This window comes from Schistocerca americana, chromosome 2, assembly GCF_021461395.2.
Source record: "Schistocerca americana isolate TAMUIC-IGC-003095 chromosome 2, iqSchAmer2.1, whole genome shotgun sequence".
NCBI lineage: Eukaryota > Metazoa > Arthropoda > Insecta > Orthoptera > Acrididae > Schistocerca > Schistocerca americana.
The window spans coordinates 331,216,635-331,235,258 of NC_060120.1; the positions used below are offsets into that span (position 1 = coordinate 331,216,635).

General features: G+C 44.3%; 1 protein-coding gene across 1 annotated transcript in view; it reads left to right on the forward strand.

The window, feature by feature from the left end:
- LOC124595549 (juvenile hormone esterase-like) overlaps positions 1-18,624 on the forward strand; it is a 124,907-nt gene that overhangs the window by 105,257 nt on the left and 1,026 nt on the right. The window contains exons 7-9 of the mRNA XM_047134329.1: positions 7,699-7,877; positions 17,618-17,765; positions 17,884-18,016. Coding sequence (XP_046990285.1) covers positions 7,699-7,877; positions 17,618-17,765; positions 17,884-18,016 — 460 coding nt within the window. The remainder of the gene's footprint in view (positions 1-7,698; positions 7,878-17,617; positions 17,766-17,883; positions 18,017-18,624) is intronic.

An 18,624-nucleotide genomic window follows, 5' to 3' on the forward strand; every position in this document is an offset into this window, starting at 1 on the left:
GTCTGCCATATAAGATTAAAACATTTGAGGAGGATTTCCATTGCTGCCACTGCAAGTGTCAAAGCATACATTACCAGATTTGGTCGTGACTCTCAGGCAACGCTGATTCCTGGACCAACATGGAGAAAAGAGAGTTGTAGGCCTCCGAACTGTTGGATCTGAAGTCCAACTTCCTCCTTTCTACAGCGGCATGGTAGCAGCAATGAAATGTCGGATCCTGGCTTGCATCAGCTGTAGTTTCTGCAAAATTATGAGCGATGTCTCTGGGAATTGTTTGGAGACACCCCTGTTTTGGCACTGCTGTTATTGGTAAATGACTGTTTACAGGAAATCCTCCAGTTGGCTTCCCATACTTTTGTAGAACAAATGGAACAGTTGATGGAGTCCAAAATGCTTGCCATGAACTTTTCTTACTTTCCTTAATGACGTGTTGAGCCTTGGCTCTCACGACTTGAAAGGCTGTGAGGTTGTCCGCTGACGGGTGGCATTTAAACCGTCAAAGAGCAGCACGCCTGACCCACATTGCTGAATGGTACTCATCTGTCCTCCAAGGTACAGGTTGCCTCAGCAGATGACCTGAAGACTGTGGTATGGAGAAGTTAGTGGCATGATGGATCATGTGCGTAATGTGGTCTTCCCACTTCTGGATGGTGTTCAAACATGGCCAACTGGCTGAACAGCGCCCAGGTAACCCTGCTGATCACCCATTTCAGTGGCTTCTGTTCAACCAATCCCCAATCCAGTAGGTGGATTCACAGTGGGATGTGGTGAGTGGAATGAAGGTCAGCAGTTGCTTCCCACTGTGCTGAGGCAATAGTTGAGGATGACCCAGTAGCAGCTGAGAAATGCATGGGACTACCGACGTTGAGGATGCACAGCTCCCGAGATGACATGAGGTTCTCCAAGACTCGACCCCTGGGGCATGTATAGTTTGAGCCCCATAAAACATTATGGGCACTGAAATCACTCAGTAGAAGAAATGGGTGGGAGAGTTGTTCAATAAGGCCTGTGAAAGCCTCAGAGTCTATTGCATCCTGTGGAGGGAAGTACTGATTCTCATGAACTGAAGTGGTTACTTCTTGTAGGTCAGTTACTAAGGGAAGAGCAGAAGAGGGGTGTGTGTTATTGACAAACAAAGCAACACCTCCCGTGGCTCATTCTCCAGTCAGGTCATCATTACAGTGGAGAGTATAACCCTGTAGCACAGGGGCATCATCAGTAGTTTTGAAAGGTGTTTCCTGTAAACACAAATACAGGGTTGTGACTGTGCCAGAAGTTTCAGTTCCTCCACATAGGTCCTGAACCCATTCAGGTTCCACTGTAGTACAGGAGTCATCTATCATGGAGGTTGTACTTTCGTCTGCCTTTCCGCTGGAGTGGGGAGCCCACAACGGTAGGAGTTTCAGCCCTGGGGCAAGATGGTTGCCATGGGCATATTTTGCAATCTACTGGCTCTGAAGCAGAAGCAGCAGAGCCATCAAGTTGAATGACATCGACAGCATCTGACAATTTACCACCTGTTTTTGGCTATGATGGAAGCTTCCCATTTACTTTTTTGGACTGGGAGGGCTTGGGAGGAGCTATCGCAGCAGCTGTATGGGCAGTGCTAGATTTTTTACCGGGCTCTACCTTTGGAGATACTGAAGATCCGCAGTGGTGGCAACTGTCACTTTATCTGATGTTTGCGGGAGGGCTATGGGCTCTGAAACAACTGCAGCTTGACATGTGCACTGACAAACGCAAGTACTAGTGCTGACACTAGTAACCTCCATTTGTGCAGAAGCGTTGGCTGTCAAAACATGCTTTTTAAGGGCAGAAGCAAAAGTTGTGGTGAATGTGGGAGGCTGCATGGCCTTATAGATCTTTTTGGCCTCACGATATGGGATGCGTTTCGACATCTTAATCTCCTTATCTTCCGTTCTTCAAAGAAGACACTGCAGTCTCTACTCCAGAAAGGGTGTCCCCAATGCAGTTTACACATCTTGGAGGGGAGCAGCAGCAAACGCCATCATAGGTGGCCTTGCCACATTTGCGACAAATGGTTTCACTCTTGCATCATAAGGTGTTGTGCCCAAAGCATTTGGTTAGGGACGTATGGCTGTATGCTCAGATGAAGAATCCCTGCCTTGATATTTTCTGGGGGTTTCATGCTATTCAAGGTAAGGATGAAGGAGTCAGATTTTATGAGATACCCATCCACACTTTTCAATATATTTTGCATGTAAATGATCCCCTCCTGAGCCCACTCATCATACAATTCCTCCTTGGGAATGTCAACAAGATCTCTACAGATTACAACACCTTAGCTATAGTTCAAGTTGTTGTGGAACTCCTTATCTACGGCATATTCCCGAAGGTACTTAAACCAACAGTGTTCCATTACACAATCATTTGACGAATTTCAGAGCACCTGCAATGCCCTCTAAACTTTTCTGAATATACAAAGGTGAAACCTTCTCAAACCTGCCCTCTTTTTTGCTTCACAATTAAAAACACGTTCTAACTAGCAGCATGCGTCCTGTTAAGCCTGAGTCAGGAGGACTGGCTACACAAGCCCTCTTGTTACACTGGATGATAGTACCGCCTACCAGCCCACCCTTCCTGCTGGGAGGTGGAAAAAAAATTTCAGAGGAACCATTTCGTTCCCACAAGCAGCTAGGGAAATAAGGGTCCACTCAGACAGAGCCCCACATGGCTTAGTAAGCCTTATACAACCGAGGTGCGGCAGGTTCCCCAGAGGTTTCCCACCAGTGACTGTTCCATCTCAACAGCCATCCATCTCTTCAGCACACAGCACACCTCAAACGGATTCTCGAAACATTGATGATGTGACACCCAACTCTCACTTTTCTCACATGACATACTGAAAACTTTGGACTGAGGCAGTCACGTAAATGAAGCCCTTGTTGATTTCTGAAAAGCATTTGACTCAGTACACCATGCTTATTGTCCAAAGTACAATCACATGGGGTGTCAAGAGAAATTTGTGACTGGATTGAGGACTTTTTGATAAGGGGGATGCAGCATATTATCTTGGATTGATGGTCATTTTCAGATGGAAAAGTAACTTCAGGTGTTCGCCAGGGAAGTGTGTCGGAGCCCTTTCTGTTCATGTTGTATATTAATGACCTTGCAGGTAATATGCATAGTAACCTCAGATTTTTTTGCAGATTATGCAGTTATTTGTGAAGAAGTACTGCCTGAAAGAAGCTGCATAAATATTCAGTCACATCTTGATAAGGTTTCAAAGTAGTGCAAAGATTGGCAAATTGTGCACCTAACAAATGAAAAAATATGTAGTATCCTATGACTTCAATATCAATTAGTCACAGTTGGAATCAGCCAACTCATACTAATACCTGAATGTAACATTTTGCAGGGATATTAAATGGAATGATCACATAGGCTCAGTCATGGGTAAAGCAGGTGGCAGACTATGGTTTATTGATAGATTACTGGGGAAGTGCAATTAGTCTATGAATGAGGTTGTTTACAAATCACTTATGGGATTGGTTCTAGAATACTGCTAAAGTGTGTGGGACCCATACCAAATAGGAGTAACAGGGGATACTGAACTTATACAGACAAGTGCAGCACAAATGGTCACACATTTGTTTGATCTGTGGGAAAGTGTCACACAGATAATGAAGGAATTGAACTGGAAGACTCTTGAAGACAGATGTAAACTCTTCCAAGAAAATCTATTAACAATGTTTCAAGAACCGGCTTTAAATGATGACTCAAGGAATATACTACAGTCCTCTACGTATCGTTCACATAGGTATTCTGAGGATAAGATTGGAATAATTACTGCACACACAGAGGCATTCAGACAATCATTCTTCCCACACTCCATAAGCAAATGGAGCAGCAAGAAACCCTAATAATTAGCCTCTGCTATTCACTTCACAGTGGTTTGTGGAGTATAGATGTAGAATTAAAAGGTCTCCTGCACACACATCTGAAAAACAATGTTTGACCTTAAACCACAGTTCCTCTAGATTTTACTTTCAGTCATTCAGTTGACACTGTCATTCAGTTTGCGTTGCTCAAATGTTTTTAATTTAAACACATCACTAGTTACGTATTTTATTCATGCTGAGCAAAACGTGTTTCGAGGATTTATTCTCGTTGTCAAGTGCAGTATTTACGTATGTACTTTTTGTGTTGTTACAAACAAATAATGCGTGTGTGTGTGTGTGTGTGTGTGTGTGTGTGTGGTTTTCTACATAAATAACCTCAAAAAGACGACTACAGTGCAAGAGACGCAGAACAACACATATTCAACCACCGTACAAAATATCTATTTACATATTTGCACATGACAACGAGAAAATTTCTTGAAAAGTGTTGTGCTAACATTGAAAAAATACGTAACTAGTGCAGTATTTCATTACTTAAATAATGAATGACGGCTGCAGGCTTTCAAAAACGTCGATTATGACATATTAAATTGAGTCAACGTCCTACTTCCCAGACAGTTATCAGCTCCAGTTACATCAACGGTTTTTATTCGATAATAAACTTTCATTAGATAATAAACAAGTCCCTGACAAGTCTTTTGATGCCTGTTATGTACATAATCAATTATGTACATAATCGATTAAGGAAAGGCAAACCTACGTTTCTAGCATTTGTAGACTTAGAGAAAGCTTTTGACAATGTTGACTGGAATACTCTCTTTCAAATTCTAAAGGTGGCAGGGGTAAAATACAGGGAGCGAAAGGCTATTTACAATTTGTACAGAAACCAGATGGCAGTTATAAGCGTCGAGGGACATGAAAGGGAAGCAGTGGTTGGGAAGGGAGTAAGACAGGGTTGTAGCCTCTCCCCGATGTTGTTCAATCTGTATATTGAGCAAGCAGTAAAGGAAACAAAAGAAAAATTCGGAGTAGGTATTAAAATTCATGGAGAAGAAATAAAAACTTTGAGGTTCACCGATGACATTGTAATTCTGTCAGAGACAGCAAAGGACTTGGAAGAGCAGTTGAATGGAATGGACAGTGTCTTGAAAGGAGGATATAAGATGAACATCAACAAAAGCAAAACAAGGATAATGGAATGTAGTCGAATTAAGTCGGGTGATGCTGAGGGAATTAGATTAGGAAATGAGACACTTAAAGTAGTAAAGGAGTTTTGCTACTTGGGGAGCAAAATAACTGATGATGGTCGAAGTAGAGAGGATATAAAATGTAGACTGGCAATGGCAAGGAAAGCGTTTCTGAAGAAGAGAAATTTGTTAACATCGAGTATAGATTTAAGTGTCAGGAAGTCATTTCTGAAAGTATTTGTATGGAGTGTAGCCATGTATGGAAGTGAAACATGTACGATAAATAGTTTGGACAAGAAGAGAATAGAAGCTTTCGAAATGTGGTGCTACAGAAGAATGTTGAAGATTAGATGGGTAGATCACATAACTAATGAGGAAGTATTGAATAGGATTGGGGAGAAGAGAAGTTTGTGGCACAACTTGACCAGAAGAAGGGATCAGTTGGTAGGAAATGTTCTGAGGCATCAAGGGATCACCAATTTAGTATTGGAGGGCAGCGTGGAGGGTAAAAATCATAGAGGGAGACCAAGAGATGAATACACTAAGCAGATTCAGAAGGATGTAGGTTGCAGTAGGTACTGGGAGATGAAGCAGCTTGCACAGGATAGAGTAGCATGGAGAGCTGCATCAAACCAGTCTCAGGACTGAAGACCACAACAACAACATGTACATAATCATACATAAAGTGCAAGGGGGTACCCTAAACGTAACTTTTACAGCTTAAAATGTTGTTTCCCACATTTTACACAATTTTCTTTAAGTCCCTTGAAAAGTGTAAAAGTGGGGTTTCACTGTGCATAGTTCACAGAATTTCTATAAAACATTAAAAATAATGTGAAAGCAAAAGACATGCAGTGGTATACAAAATACACACAACTTACCGTAGCTGTTGCTCCAGAGTGTGGGACTGATAACAAACGGAACTAACAGTAAAAAATATGTGTTAAATCTTATGGGACTTAACTGCTAAGGACATCAGTCCCTAAGCTTACACACTACTTAACCTAAATTATCCTAAGGACAAACACACACACCCATGCCTGAGCGAGGACTTGAACCACTGCCAGGACCAACTAACAGTATACACTGGAAGTACACAGATAGGGTTGCACAGATGAATACAGGTTTCCTCGATCCATGGGCGAGTGTCACAGAAGCGTTGAAAAACCAGAACTGCAGGCCCTTAAGACAGATGTGAACTATCCCGTGAAAGGATACTTACAAAGTTTCAAGAACAAGTATTAAGTGAGGAATCAAGGAATGCACTATGGCCTCCTGTGTTTGACTCCTGTAGGGAGTGGGGAGACAAAATTAGACCAATTTCTGTAAATTGAGAGACTTCCCGCACTCCATACACAAATGGAACTACTATATGGTACAATGAGAAGTACCCTCTGCCATGCACTTCAGTGGTTTCCATAATACCATGTGACTTGAACCAAGACCACAATCAGTGTGTTCTGAATTTGTGCAACTATTTGCTTCACTATTCACAATGATATGTATGAGTTTTTGCTTCACAAATTCATCTAATAATTCTATGTCCTTAATGAATAATTTTATGAAAAGGTTAGATTAATACTAACCATTTAGCAGAGATGTTGAATCACAGATGGGCACAACAACAACAATACTGTCAAACAAATAAGCTTTTTGCCAAAAAGGTCTATTTATGATTAAACATTTTATTATTTTACAATACCTTTCGCAGTACCTTTTTTATAGATTGATTTCTAGTTGTACAGTGCTCTGTATGAAGTTCTCTCTGACTGGCAAATGTTATTCAGCCTTCCTTACTTTAGCACGAAAATGGTCACACAATGTAGCAACTAAAATTTTTGATAACTTACCCAGAGATATAAAATGTCCGGCAGACAGCAAAGCATACCAAAACTTGAAAACAAACTGAAAAAGTTTCTCCTTGACAACTACTCCTGTTCAATAGAACAATTTCTATTTTTGTAATGTGTAAAAGATGGTGGGTAGGGATTACTAACTCACATCTGTTAATTTGTGAAGGGAATGTAAAATGACTCATTCCACATCATTATGATTTATCATGCAAATGATCCATGGAAAATAAAACTAATTAATTAACATTTAGAATAACTGTGACCTATACTTGGCAAACTTAATTTCAAAGTATTTGACAGATTTTTTTAACACACTGACTGCCACATGCAAAGTGATGAATGTTTCACCACCAGATTAGTACATGGTGTGACTCTCTTCTGTGACTGAGAGCAGCCTCGTGTCAGTTAACATGTTAAGAATGGTATTGGTTCTTCATCCACCATATGAGTGTACTATATCTTTTCATTAGGTATATGATGCACACTTTTGCTAAATGTTTTATAAGGGAGTTTCACATGTACGCCTTAAGTGTAATCAGTTATTAATCTCCTTCCAACAATTTGTTATTTTTTATGTTTTCTCGATATAATAATGAATGTATTTCTAAATTTCAGTGAGTACATCCAAGACCACTTGCAGTATATGATGAAGGTGTTGAAATACTGTGCTTAAAAAAGAAAAGTCAAACCAGTTGAATACTTGGATTTACATCTTTCTAAGTTACGTTTAACTATAACTTCCTTATTACTGTCCAAGCATATTTCATTACCCTGTTCATTTAATCCACATTTCAGAGGTTCTTGCAAATGATTCTGCAGCTGAAGAAATGACTGAGCACTATGAAAAGATTTATCCAATTTCTTTTCTATATGAACGAAATACAGAAAGTTCCCATACAATTAGCAAGAATCTGAGGAGTTTCTACCTTCATGATCAACCCATAACAAATAAAACAAGAAATGAACTTGGAGAAGTAAGTAAAAAAATTGGAAATCGCACGTTAGTTGCATAAGTTATGGTTATTGTACCAATTTAAGTAACTGATAATGCTTGTTGAAACTTTTCTATTTACTTTGCAGTAGCAGACAAATTGGTGATACAGATCATAGTGGTCAGAACCAGAGGCTCTTTTAACTGGCAAAAGATGAAACACATTCTGAAATGGAAACTGAAAACCACCCAGCAGCCCAGATAATCTGAACAAGATGAGAGAAAAATTAAAAAAAGGCTATTTTAACCATAATGTAATAGGATAGACTAGTGTGGAGAGCTGTGTCAAACCAATCTCTTAACCAAAGATCACCACAAGATCGATAACAAAAAGTTTGGGATTGGCAGAGTGAGCAGTGATCGTCAGAGATACATACTGAATATACTGCAAATAAAAGCATCTACAGTAACTGAGAAAAGAGAAACTAGTTAAAGAAGAACAGGAAAACAATGAAACAAAATACCAAAGGGAATATGAGGAAAAATTATACGACAAATGAGGGGATGGGAAATGGAAAAGTGAAAAGTAAAAGACAGTGACTGATGAAGGTGATGTGAAGTTATTTGGGTGGAAGGGAACCAAGAAAGTGCTTGTACTAAGTTTCCATCTAATTTCTGAGATGCAGACATTGTAAGGAATATTGCAAAAATCTGTATGTTACAGCCAGCACTAAGATGTCTATTAATTCACCTAGTAATCGGGCTGGAGTGAGCAGTGGTGGGCTGGTGTTTAAGAGACACTTAGCAGTGGTGGGCCACACAAATATAAACCTTATGGCATCAAATTACTCATGAAAATGTATAGGATGTGACTAGAATGATGCAGAGCTTGTAAGAGCAATTAAAGCTACTTTGGTGGTATGGGAAGAGTAGCAAATAGGAGCTCATTTTCAGAAAATAGAAATCTGAGGGCCAAGATGACATTTGCATTCCACACCACAGCAGTGATGGAACAGCCATCCACTGCCAAATGGAATATTACTGGTTGATGAGGGATTCAACATGCAATAAAATTTAGAACTGGTTGAAAGCTGGATAGACAACATTAAAGGATATGTAATGGAAAGTTTGGAAAAGAATCAGGACCTTATCACTGAACATGAGGTGGTTAGATGTTTCAGAAAGTTCAGCAGTCCATCTTCAGCCTTGGTTCAGATGTGATCATTGTATCATAATTAAAATAAGTGACTGTTATCTTTTTTTTTTTTTTTTTTTTTTTTTGTGGTTTTCGGGCGCACAACTTCAATGGTCATTAGCGCCCTGACTACTCTAAGAATGCACCGCGAGGCACAAGTTGACAACAACAACTAAAAGGGAAAACACAATAAAAGACAGACTGACAGGCATAGGATTAAAAAACATCATCAAATGTCCTTAGCGAGGTGTGTCAAATTGATAAAACAAAGAACACGAGCAGCTGCTCGTGGGTCATCCGCTAAAATGGCATCGAAAGTATTAGGCAGGTTAAGATCGAGGCGCAGTGTGTTAAGATCAGGACAGGACATTAAAATGTGTCTAACCGTCAGCAAGTGCCCACATGGGCAGAACGGCGCCGGCGCAGCCGTCAGCAGATGGCGATGGCTGAACCGGCAGTGTCCAATTCTTAACCTTGCTAAAACGACCTCCTCCCGCCGAGAAGGGCGTGAGGAGGACGTCCAAGCCACGGGAAGAGGTTTTAAGGCCCGAAGCTTGTTGTCGGTAAGTGCAGCCCAATCGGCATGCCACAGCGACACAACGCGCCGACAAATGACCCTGCTAAAATCGGACGAAGGGACACAACAAGAAGCTGTCCGAAGCTGGAGGACCGCAGCCTTGGCCGCGGCATCTGCAGCTTCGTTCCCAGGGATACCGACATGACCAGGAACCCACATAAAGCTAACCGGCGTACCGACGTCCACCAGCTGCTGAAGAGAGCGTTGGATCCGGTGTACGAAAGGGTGAACCGGGTACGGATCACTGAGGCTCTGGATGGCGCTCAGGGAATCTGAGCAGATGACATAAGCAGAATGTCGGTGGCGGCAGATGTAAAGAACAGCCTGGTAGAGGGCAAAGAGCTCAGCTGTGAAGACCGAACAATGGCCATGGAGCCGGTATTGGAAACTTTGTGCCCCGACAATAAAGGAACACCCGACCCCGTCATTGGTCTTAGAGCCATCTGTATAAATGAAAGTCATGTTGTTGAACTTCGAACGAAGTTCCAAAAAACGGGAGTGGTAGACCGAACCGGGGGTGACCTCTTTTGGGAGCGAGCTGAGGTCGAGGTGAACGCGGACCTGAGCCTGGAGCCAAGGTGGCGTGCGGCTCTCGCCCACTCGAAAGGTTGCAGGGAGTGAAAAATGAAGGTGTTGAAGGAGGCGACGAAAGCGAACTCCAGGGGGTAGCAAGGCAGAGACATACAACCCGTATTGAAGGTCAAGAGAGTCGTCAAAAAAGGAACGATAAGACGGATGGTCGGGCATTGACAGTAGCCGACAGGCATACCGACAAAGCAGTATATCGCGCCGGTAGGTGAGTGGCAATTCGCCAGCGTCAGCATGAAGACTCTCTACGGGACTGGTATAAAATGCTCCGATCGCAAGTCGTAAACCCCGATGTTGTATGGAGTTGAGGCGGCGTAAGATGGATGGCCGTGCAGAGGAGTATACAAAGCTCCCATAATCCAGCTTGGAGCGGACGATCGACCGATATAGACGAAGTAGGACGGTTCGATCCGCTCCCCACGACATACCACTGAGAACACGGAGGACATTTAAAGAACGGGTACAACGGGCGGCCAAATATGACACATGTGGAGACCAGCTAAGTTTCCTGTCAAAGGTAAGGCCTAAAAATTTGATTGTCTCCACGAGTGGGAGAGCAACGGGACCGAGTCGTAAGGACGGTGGGAGAAACTCTTTGTAGCGCCAGAAGTTAATACAGACCGTCTTCTCGGCAGAAAAACGGAAGCCATTGGCGACACTCCAGGAGTAAAGACGGTCAAGAGAACGCTGAAGACAGCGCTCCAGGACACGTGCACACTGCGCGCTGCAATAGATGGTAAAATCGTCCACGAAAAGGGAGCCTGATACATCAGCTGGGAGGCAATCCATTATTGGATTGATCGCGATGGCGAAGAGAGCGACGCTCAAAACTGAGCCCTGTGGCACCCCATTCTCCTGGCGAAAGGTGTCGGACAGGACAGAACCCACACGTACCCGAAACTGTCGATCCATTAAAAAGGAATGAAGAAAAAGAGGGAGGCGACCGCGAAAGCCCCATGTATGCATGGTGCGGAGAATGCCCGCCCTCCAACAGGTGTCGTAAGCCTTCTCCAAATCAAAGAACACAGCCGCGGTCGGGCGCTTCCGCAAGAAGTTATTCATAATGAAGGTCGACAAGGTAACCAGATGGTCAACAGCAGAGCGGCGCCTTCGAAATCCACATTGTACATTGGTAAGTAGGCGTCGAGACTCGAGCAGCCAAACCAATCGAGAGTTAACCATTCGCTCCATCACTTTACAGACACAGCTGGTAAGCGAGATAGGTCGATAACTGGAAGGCAAGTGCTTGTCCTTCCCCGGCTTAGGAATCGGGACAACAATAGACTCGCGCCAGCATGCGGGAACATGTCCCTCAATCCAGATGCGATTGTATGTACGAAGAAGAAAACCTTTACCCGCAGGAGAAAGGTTCTTCAGCATCTGAATATGAATAGAATCAGGCCCTGGAGCGGAGGACCGTGATCGGCCAAGTGCGGTTTCGAGTTCCCGCATGGTGAATGGGGCATTATAACTTTCACAATTCGAGGAGCGGAAGTCAGGTGGCCTAGCCTCCTCTGCCTGTTTGCGGGGGAGGAAGGCAGGGTGGTAATGAGCGGAGCTCGAAACCTCGGCGAAAAAGCGGCCGAAGGCATTGGAGACAGCCTCAGGGGCCACAAGGACGTCATTCGCGACCTTCAAGCCAGAAACTGGGGAGTGGACCTTAGTGCCAGATAGCCGGCGCAGGCTACCCCAGACAACAGAAGAAGGGGTAGAACTGTTGAAGGTGCTTGTGAAAGCAGCCCAGCTGGCTTTCTTGCTTTCTTTAATAATACGACGACACTGAGCACGTAATCGTTTATAATTAATACAATTCGCCACTGTAGGGTGGCGCTTAAAGGTGCGTAAAGCACGTCGACGAGCACGTAAAGCATCTCTACATGCTGCGGTCCACCAGGGGACCGGTACGCGACGTGGAGAAGAAGTAGGGTGAGGGATGGAATATTCAGCAGCAGCGAGAATGACTTCCGTGAGGTGTGCGACCTGACGATCGCAGCTTGTGAAGGTTTGATCCTGAAAGGTAGCCCTGGAAGAGAAGAGCTCCCAGTCTGCCTTGGAGATGGTCCAACGAGAGGAGCACGGAGAGGGAGTATGCTGCAGGAGATGGATAACACACGGGAAATGGTCGCTCGAATATGTATCAGAAAGTGCATACCACTCAAACCGGCGTGCAAGTTGGGGAGTACATATAGAGAGGTCTAAATGGGAATAGGTGTGAGATGTGTCCGAAAGAAAAGTAGGGGCGCCAGTATTGAGGCAGACAAGATCGAGCTGGTTGAAAAGGTCTGCTAACAAGGAGCCCCTCGGGCAGGATGCTGGAGAGCCCCAAAGGGGATGGTGGGCATTGAAGTCTCCAGTTAACAAAAATGGTGCAGGTAGCTGAGCAATAAGTTGCATCACGTCTGCCCTGGTAACGGCAGATGACGATGGAGTGTAAACGGTACAAAAGGAAAACGTAAAAGTGGGGAGAGTAATGCGGATGGCAACTGCCTGCAGGCCGGTGTGCAACGTGATGGGATCGTAGTAAATATCATCCCGGACCAGCAACATAACCCCTCCATGAGCTGGGATACCTACCACAGGGGGTAGGTCAAAACGCACAGAGGTGTAGTGTGCCAAGGCAATTTGATCGCATGGGCGTAGCTTCGTTTCCTGGAGGGCTACGACAAGCGGACGGTGCAAGCGGAGCAGCAACTTCAAGTCCTCTCGGTTGGAGCGAATGCTGCGAATATTCCAGTGAATAAGTGCCATCGTAAGAAAAGAAAGATGAGAGAAGTGGTCACCTCGAAGGCCGCTTAGGGCCTGGCTTCGAGCGAGCACTGCCGCCGCTATCAGTAGGCGGACAGTCATCGTCCATTGGGTCTATAGGGTCATCGGCCATCTCGGGAGGATGGCCGGGAGGGGGAGCTTCCTCCGCCAGTGAACGGCCAGATGTACGGCGACCAGCGGTGCGGCCAGGCGAAACGGATGACGGCCTGGGGCGGCAGCCGCTGGGTGGCGCAAGAGAAGAAATGCGCCGTGGCGGGGAAGGAGAACTGTGCTTCCTATGCGCCTTTTTGGAAGGACGTGTAGTGGAAGTACCGGTCGAAGGCTGTGAGGTCGAGGTACGGAGGAAGTCTGCACGGGATGGTTCCTTCTTGAAGGCCCGTGCATCTGACTTCGGTGTCTTCGTTTTAGCAGAAGCTGAAGAAGGTGCTCGTGTCTGTGGGGTGATGGGAGGAAGAGGAGACGTCGACCGCGCGATCTTAGCACTGGCCGAACGGACGACCGTGGTGCTGAAGGTCAGATCGCATGTCTGGGTTGCTACCTCCCGGGTAGTCCGAGGAGAGGCGAGGACAGTACTGTATTTCCCCGCTGGGAGCAGCGTGGGCTTCCTACTAGCCAATAGCTTGCGAGCAGCCGAGGTGGACACTTTCTCTTTGACCCGAATTTCCTGGATACAGCGTTCTTCCTTATAGACAGGACAGTCGCGGGAGGATGCTGCATGGTCACCCTGACAGTTCACACAACGAGGAGACGGAGGTGGACAGTCACCCTCATGGGCATCCCTGCCACAGGTGACACATTTAGCCGCATTGGAACAAGACTGTCGAGTGTGATTGAAACGCTGACACTGGTAGCAGCGCGTAGGTGTCGGGATATAGGGGCGAACAGAAATAACCTCGTAGCCCGCCTTGATGCGCGATGGCAGCTTAACACTATCGAAGGTCAAGAAAATTGTCCGGGTCGGTACAAGGTCATTGTTGACCTTTTTCATGACCCTATGGACAGCCGTCACGCCCTGCTCAGCGAGGAATGATTGAAGCTCCTCGTCAGTCAATCCGTCGAGGGAGTCAGTATAGACCACACCACGAGACGAATTCAAAGTTCGGTGGGCCTCCACCCGGACAGGGAACGTGTACAGGAGGGTGGCCCGAAGCAGTTTTTGTGCCTGAAAGGCATTCTCAGTTTCCAGTAATAAGGTGCCGTTACGCAACCTGGTACAGGATTTGACAGATCCGGCTATGGCATCTACGCCCTTCTGAATAACGAAAGGGTTGACAGAGGAAAAATCCTTTCCGTCCTCAGTTCGAGAAACTACGAGGAACTGTGGGGCAGGCGGTAGTACTTTTGTCACTGTTGGCTGGTCACGTTTCCGTTTTTGGGTCGAAGTCGAAAGAGATGGAGTAGAATCCATTGCGGAGGAATCCCCCATGATTGCCAGCGTCTCCGATGGCGCGCTCCTTCCTTGTGGGGACCCTCTCAGAGGGCACTCCCGCCTTAGGTGAATGTTTACACCTCAGGTCACACCTCCCGAGAAACAGACGGAGGGACCAATCGGCATGGTCAGAAGGTATCAGCTCAGGCAATCACCCCTCCCCGGGCCTGGCCTTTACCAGGGGGTACGCGCGTGCCTTACATGTCTACCCAGGGCGGGGACTTACGCGTTACCCCGTCACCGGCTACGCGTGCGAACGCGTGGGTCGGCCTTCAGACACGCACAGGGAGGAAGGAAGAAGAGGAAAAAGAAGAGAGAGAGGGAGAAAGAGGACAGACTGTCTCAAACGCCGAGGCGGAGACCAGAGAAGGCAAGGAGAAGAAGGCAATGAGAAAGCAAGGGGAAGAAGGCAATAAGAAGGCAAGGAGAAGAAGGCAATGAGAAGGCAAGGAGAAAAAGGCAATGAGAAGGCAAGGAGAAAAAGGCAATGAGAAGGCAAGGAGAAAAAGGCAATGAGAAGGCAAGGAGAAAAAGGCAATGAGAAGGCAAGGAGAAGGCAAGGGAAAGAGTAAGGAAGACAGTGAGGTGGAGAAGAGCAAAGAAAGGAACCAACAAAAGGAAGGAAGAAACGAGAAGTGAAAAAACCAAAAGGACCACGATGATAGGTCGTGGAACCGTCCGTCTCCGGACGCAGGCGCGAACTACCCCCGTGAGGGGGATGGACTCCTTTTAGTCGCCTCTTACGACAGGCAGGAATACCGCGGGCCTATTCTAATCCCCGGACCCGCAGGGGGGTGACTGTTATCTGCCCCCCCCCCCCCCTCCTCCCCTGCCCCGTGGCCAAAGTTGCTAACATATGCCTCCATGCTAGCACTTGACTCAAAGATAGCGGATGAGAATCCTAATGATGGAAAAAATTTTCGGCACTAGTATTTGGCCAGCAAGAAAAGCAGAGGCACAAAAGTCTTGATCATGGGACTTTGCACAAGTGTCCTTGATTAAATACAAAATGTCTTTGCAGTCTCTCATGGAGTGAGACCATAGGACACTGTTGATGGTGAGCCACCTGTTGAATGAGGATCATAAACTCAGTGGCCCCTTAGTGTTATTCGAGAGGAGTAGGGTATGTGCCATCACTGGGTTTCAGCCTCTCTTTTCTCTCATAGTCATCATTCAATACAAACATGACACCACACTACCATACACACACAATCCATTATAGTCACTTACACCCAACAGATACAAGGAAGATACAGTTATTACACGCAATGAGAAAAGGGTGTGCACAGACAAAGAAAACCCTTTCTCATTAAGAGGCAGAAAGTATCCTTCAGGGTCTTCTAGCCAACCAGGCTATACAACTCTTTGATAGGTGCTTCTTGGATGCAAGGAAAAGAGAAATTCTCTGGTTCACAGATTCCAAGCCACTCGCCTAAGGTCAAATCGTGACTGACTACAATGAATAGAAAGGTGAGCACGTTTTCTTTCAAGTGGGCAAAGACAGATTAAAAAAACCAACACGTAAATAGACAATTCACATGAGAAATACTGGTGTAAAGGGTTGGCATCAAAGGTGACTACTAAGGTGCAGAAGAGGTACGAACAGAGATTTGTATAATGCCTTTAATATATGAATGAAGGCACTCTGACAATATATTACTGGACTTGAGCAATCAAAATAGATTTATACTGAGTGTTTAGCTTTATGTTCCTTTTGAACGGATGAGGAGGAAAAGGGAGTGTAAGAACTGCTGCAGATTCAAACTGATTATTTGTATTTTGGCAAATGTCCAGTTTCTGAAACTAATGGGAGATTTTTTTCAACATATACAAATTAAAGGTAAAGCAAATGAGTACAGGAAAATATCTGATGGCTTTCAAAGTTTAGTAGCATATAGCCTCCACCATGCAGTTTCCAGTGTCTTGTCAAGGATTTACGTGAATAAGCTTGCGAATCATGACAGGAGCTTGGAATCCTTACGTATTTTTGGTAATGTGTTTGATCCACTGGCATAGTGTCTTGATTGCAGAACCTGTAAGTGGAAGTATGTCAGAAAAGTAACACCCCATTGACGAGATCCTTAGAGACGGAGTATGAAATCAGACTGGACATGGGTAGGGCAGGAAATCGGCCCTGGCCTTGTCTGAAGAACCATTCTGTCTTCTGCCTGCAGTAATTTGGATAAACAATCAATGAGAAACCTAAATCTGTATGGTCAAATGGAAATCTGAATCTTCCCTTTCCGGAATGTAAGCTAAAGTGTCAGAGTTATTACAGATATTTCTTCAAACACAGTTATTGGTTAAGTATCCCAGTAACAGTATTGGCCCCCATTGTCTTCTGGAAAGTTATGATAGAGCCATCCAATGCTGAATCAAATGTCCCAAGTCCTTCAAAGTTGACAGGCATCTAGGATACAAACTGTAAAAGTATACAGGATAGTTCATGGAATTCTAAAATGTGGTAAGTCTTGAGAGAGATGGTGAGGGAGTTCAAGCAAGTGAAATCTATGAAAGCTGTCCATGAAATACAGATGTAATGATACAGTTTTATCAGCGATAATGGCTATTTGTTGGGTAATGTGTTACCATGTGTGCCACATATAGAAAGACACTGGCTATAACACTGTATGTTGTTACAGTAAACATGAACAGTGATGCTAGAAGTGACCATCGATCTCCTTCCCCACCACCTATTAGCCTTAAGACACATCCTGCTACTGCTGTATAAGATTCATGTGTTATTTTATAATCAGAGAGATCAGTTTCAGTTGGATTGGCAACGATATCAACAGGGACTTAGACCTGTAGCACTGCATACAAAGGAGACTTGAAAAACAGGAAATTAGTTCCTGGGAGCTTGAGATTTTATAATGAAATGTCAAAGTTATTAGTTTATGTAACTGCTACTGCCTAGTAAATTCAAACCTTTCATATCTATAATTACACTATAATTCGATTAAGGTGACATATGAGGTAACTTTCACACTTTGTTTTAACATAAATGTATAGCAGCTCTTTCCAATCAGTGAGTTTCTGGCACGTATGCAATGCAATGCATGTTTGTTGCCCTACTACACCTAGAGGCTAAGTATCGCTGGATGGCTGCCCAGCAGCGGCTTTGCATAGTATGTATGCACTATTCCACTATGAACTAAGACTTTAGTGTATTGTGGAGCAGACATATTATTGTATGTTACCTTTAAAATAAGATCACTTTTCTTTCAGCTGTACGCTGATTCAATTACGATATTCCCAGTATATCGATCGGCTCGAATGCTATCCAAAAGAAATACATTTCCAGTGTATTACTACCAGTTCACTTATCAGGGAAGATACAGTTGGGTGGATGCACCTGGAACTACTACACCTTACGGTATGCAAAGTTTAGAGAAACTGCAGAATGAGCATTAAAAAAATCCGGCTTTTGCCTCAATCTGAGTTTTATTTTTAATGGAATAATACAAATATATTTCTTTTTCTTTCATGTAAAGGTGTTGTGCATCATGATGATCTAATTTACTTATTCTACATTTCGACGCTTTTCCCATTCTTTAATAAAGATGACCCTGAGTACGTAACAGTCAAGAGAATGACTAAAATGTGGTCCAATTTTGCCAAATCAGGGTAAGTTGCAATAAAACTAATTACATTCATCATAATATTTATTGCTAATGTGAAACACTCAGAAGTTATCCATGATAAATGTTTCTTCTTCAGGTATCGAGAAATACACTGCATCCTTACCCCTCCCCACCCATGCCTCCTCCTTACACCCACCACCCGGTTGCTTCTCCCATCGTGCACTGCTGCGCAGTCTAGTCTTAGCAGCCAGAGGCTATGGTCATGCATGTGTGAGTTGTGTTTGTGTGCACGCACCACACACAGTAATGCCAACAACTTAAATGATTATGTACACTGCAACTGTCCTCACGTATGGTTCCATGACCTCTTAGACCACTAATTACTGGTGTTCCGTATGAAGCATCAGAGCACATAACACTTTTCTCCTGCTGTTAGGATTGCAATGGCAGCATGAAATGTGGTTACATGCTTTACATATTTTTACATGAACAGTAGCAACTTAAGTATAGAGTTGAGATCTGATACTGACTATCGCATCTTAGACTTGTTCATAATCTTAAGATGTAAATTCTAAATGAATTGTCTCCCCTTTTCCCATTCTTTCTGCAGTCAAGCTGAATATGCCATTCCTTGAGTCACTGGAGTATAAA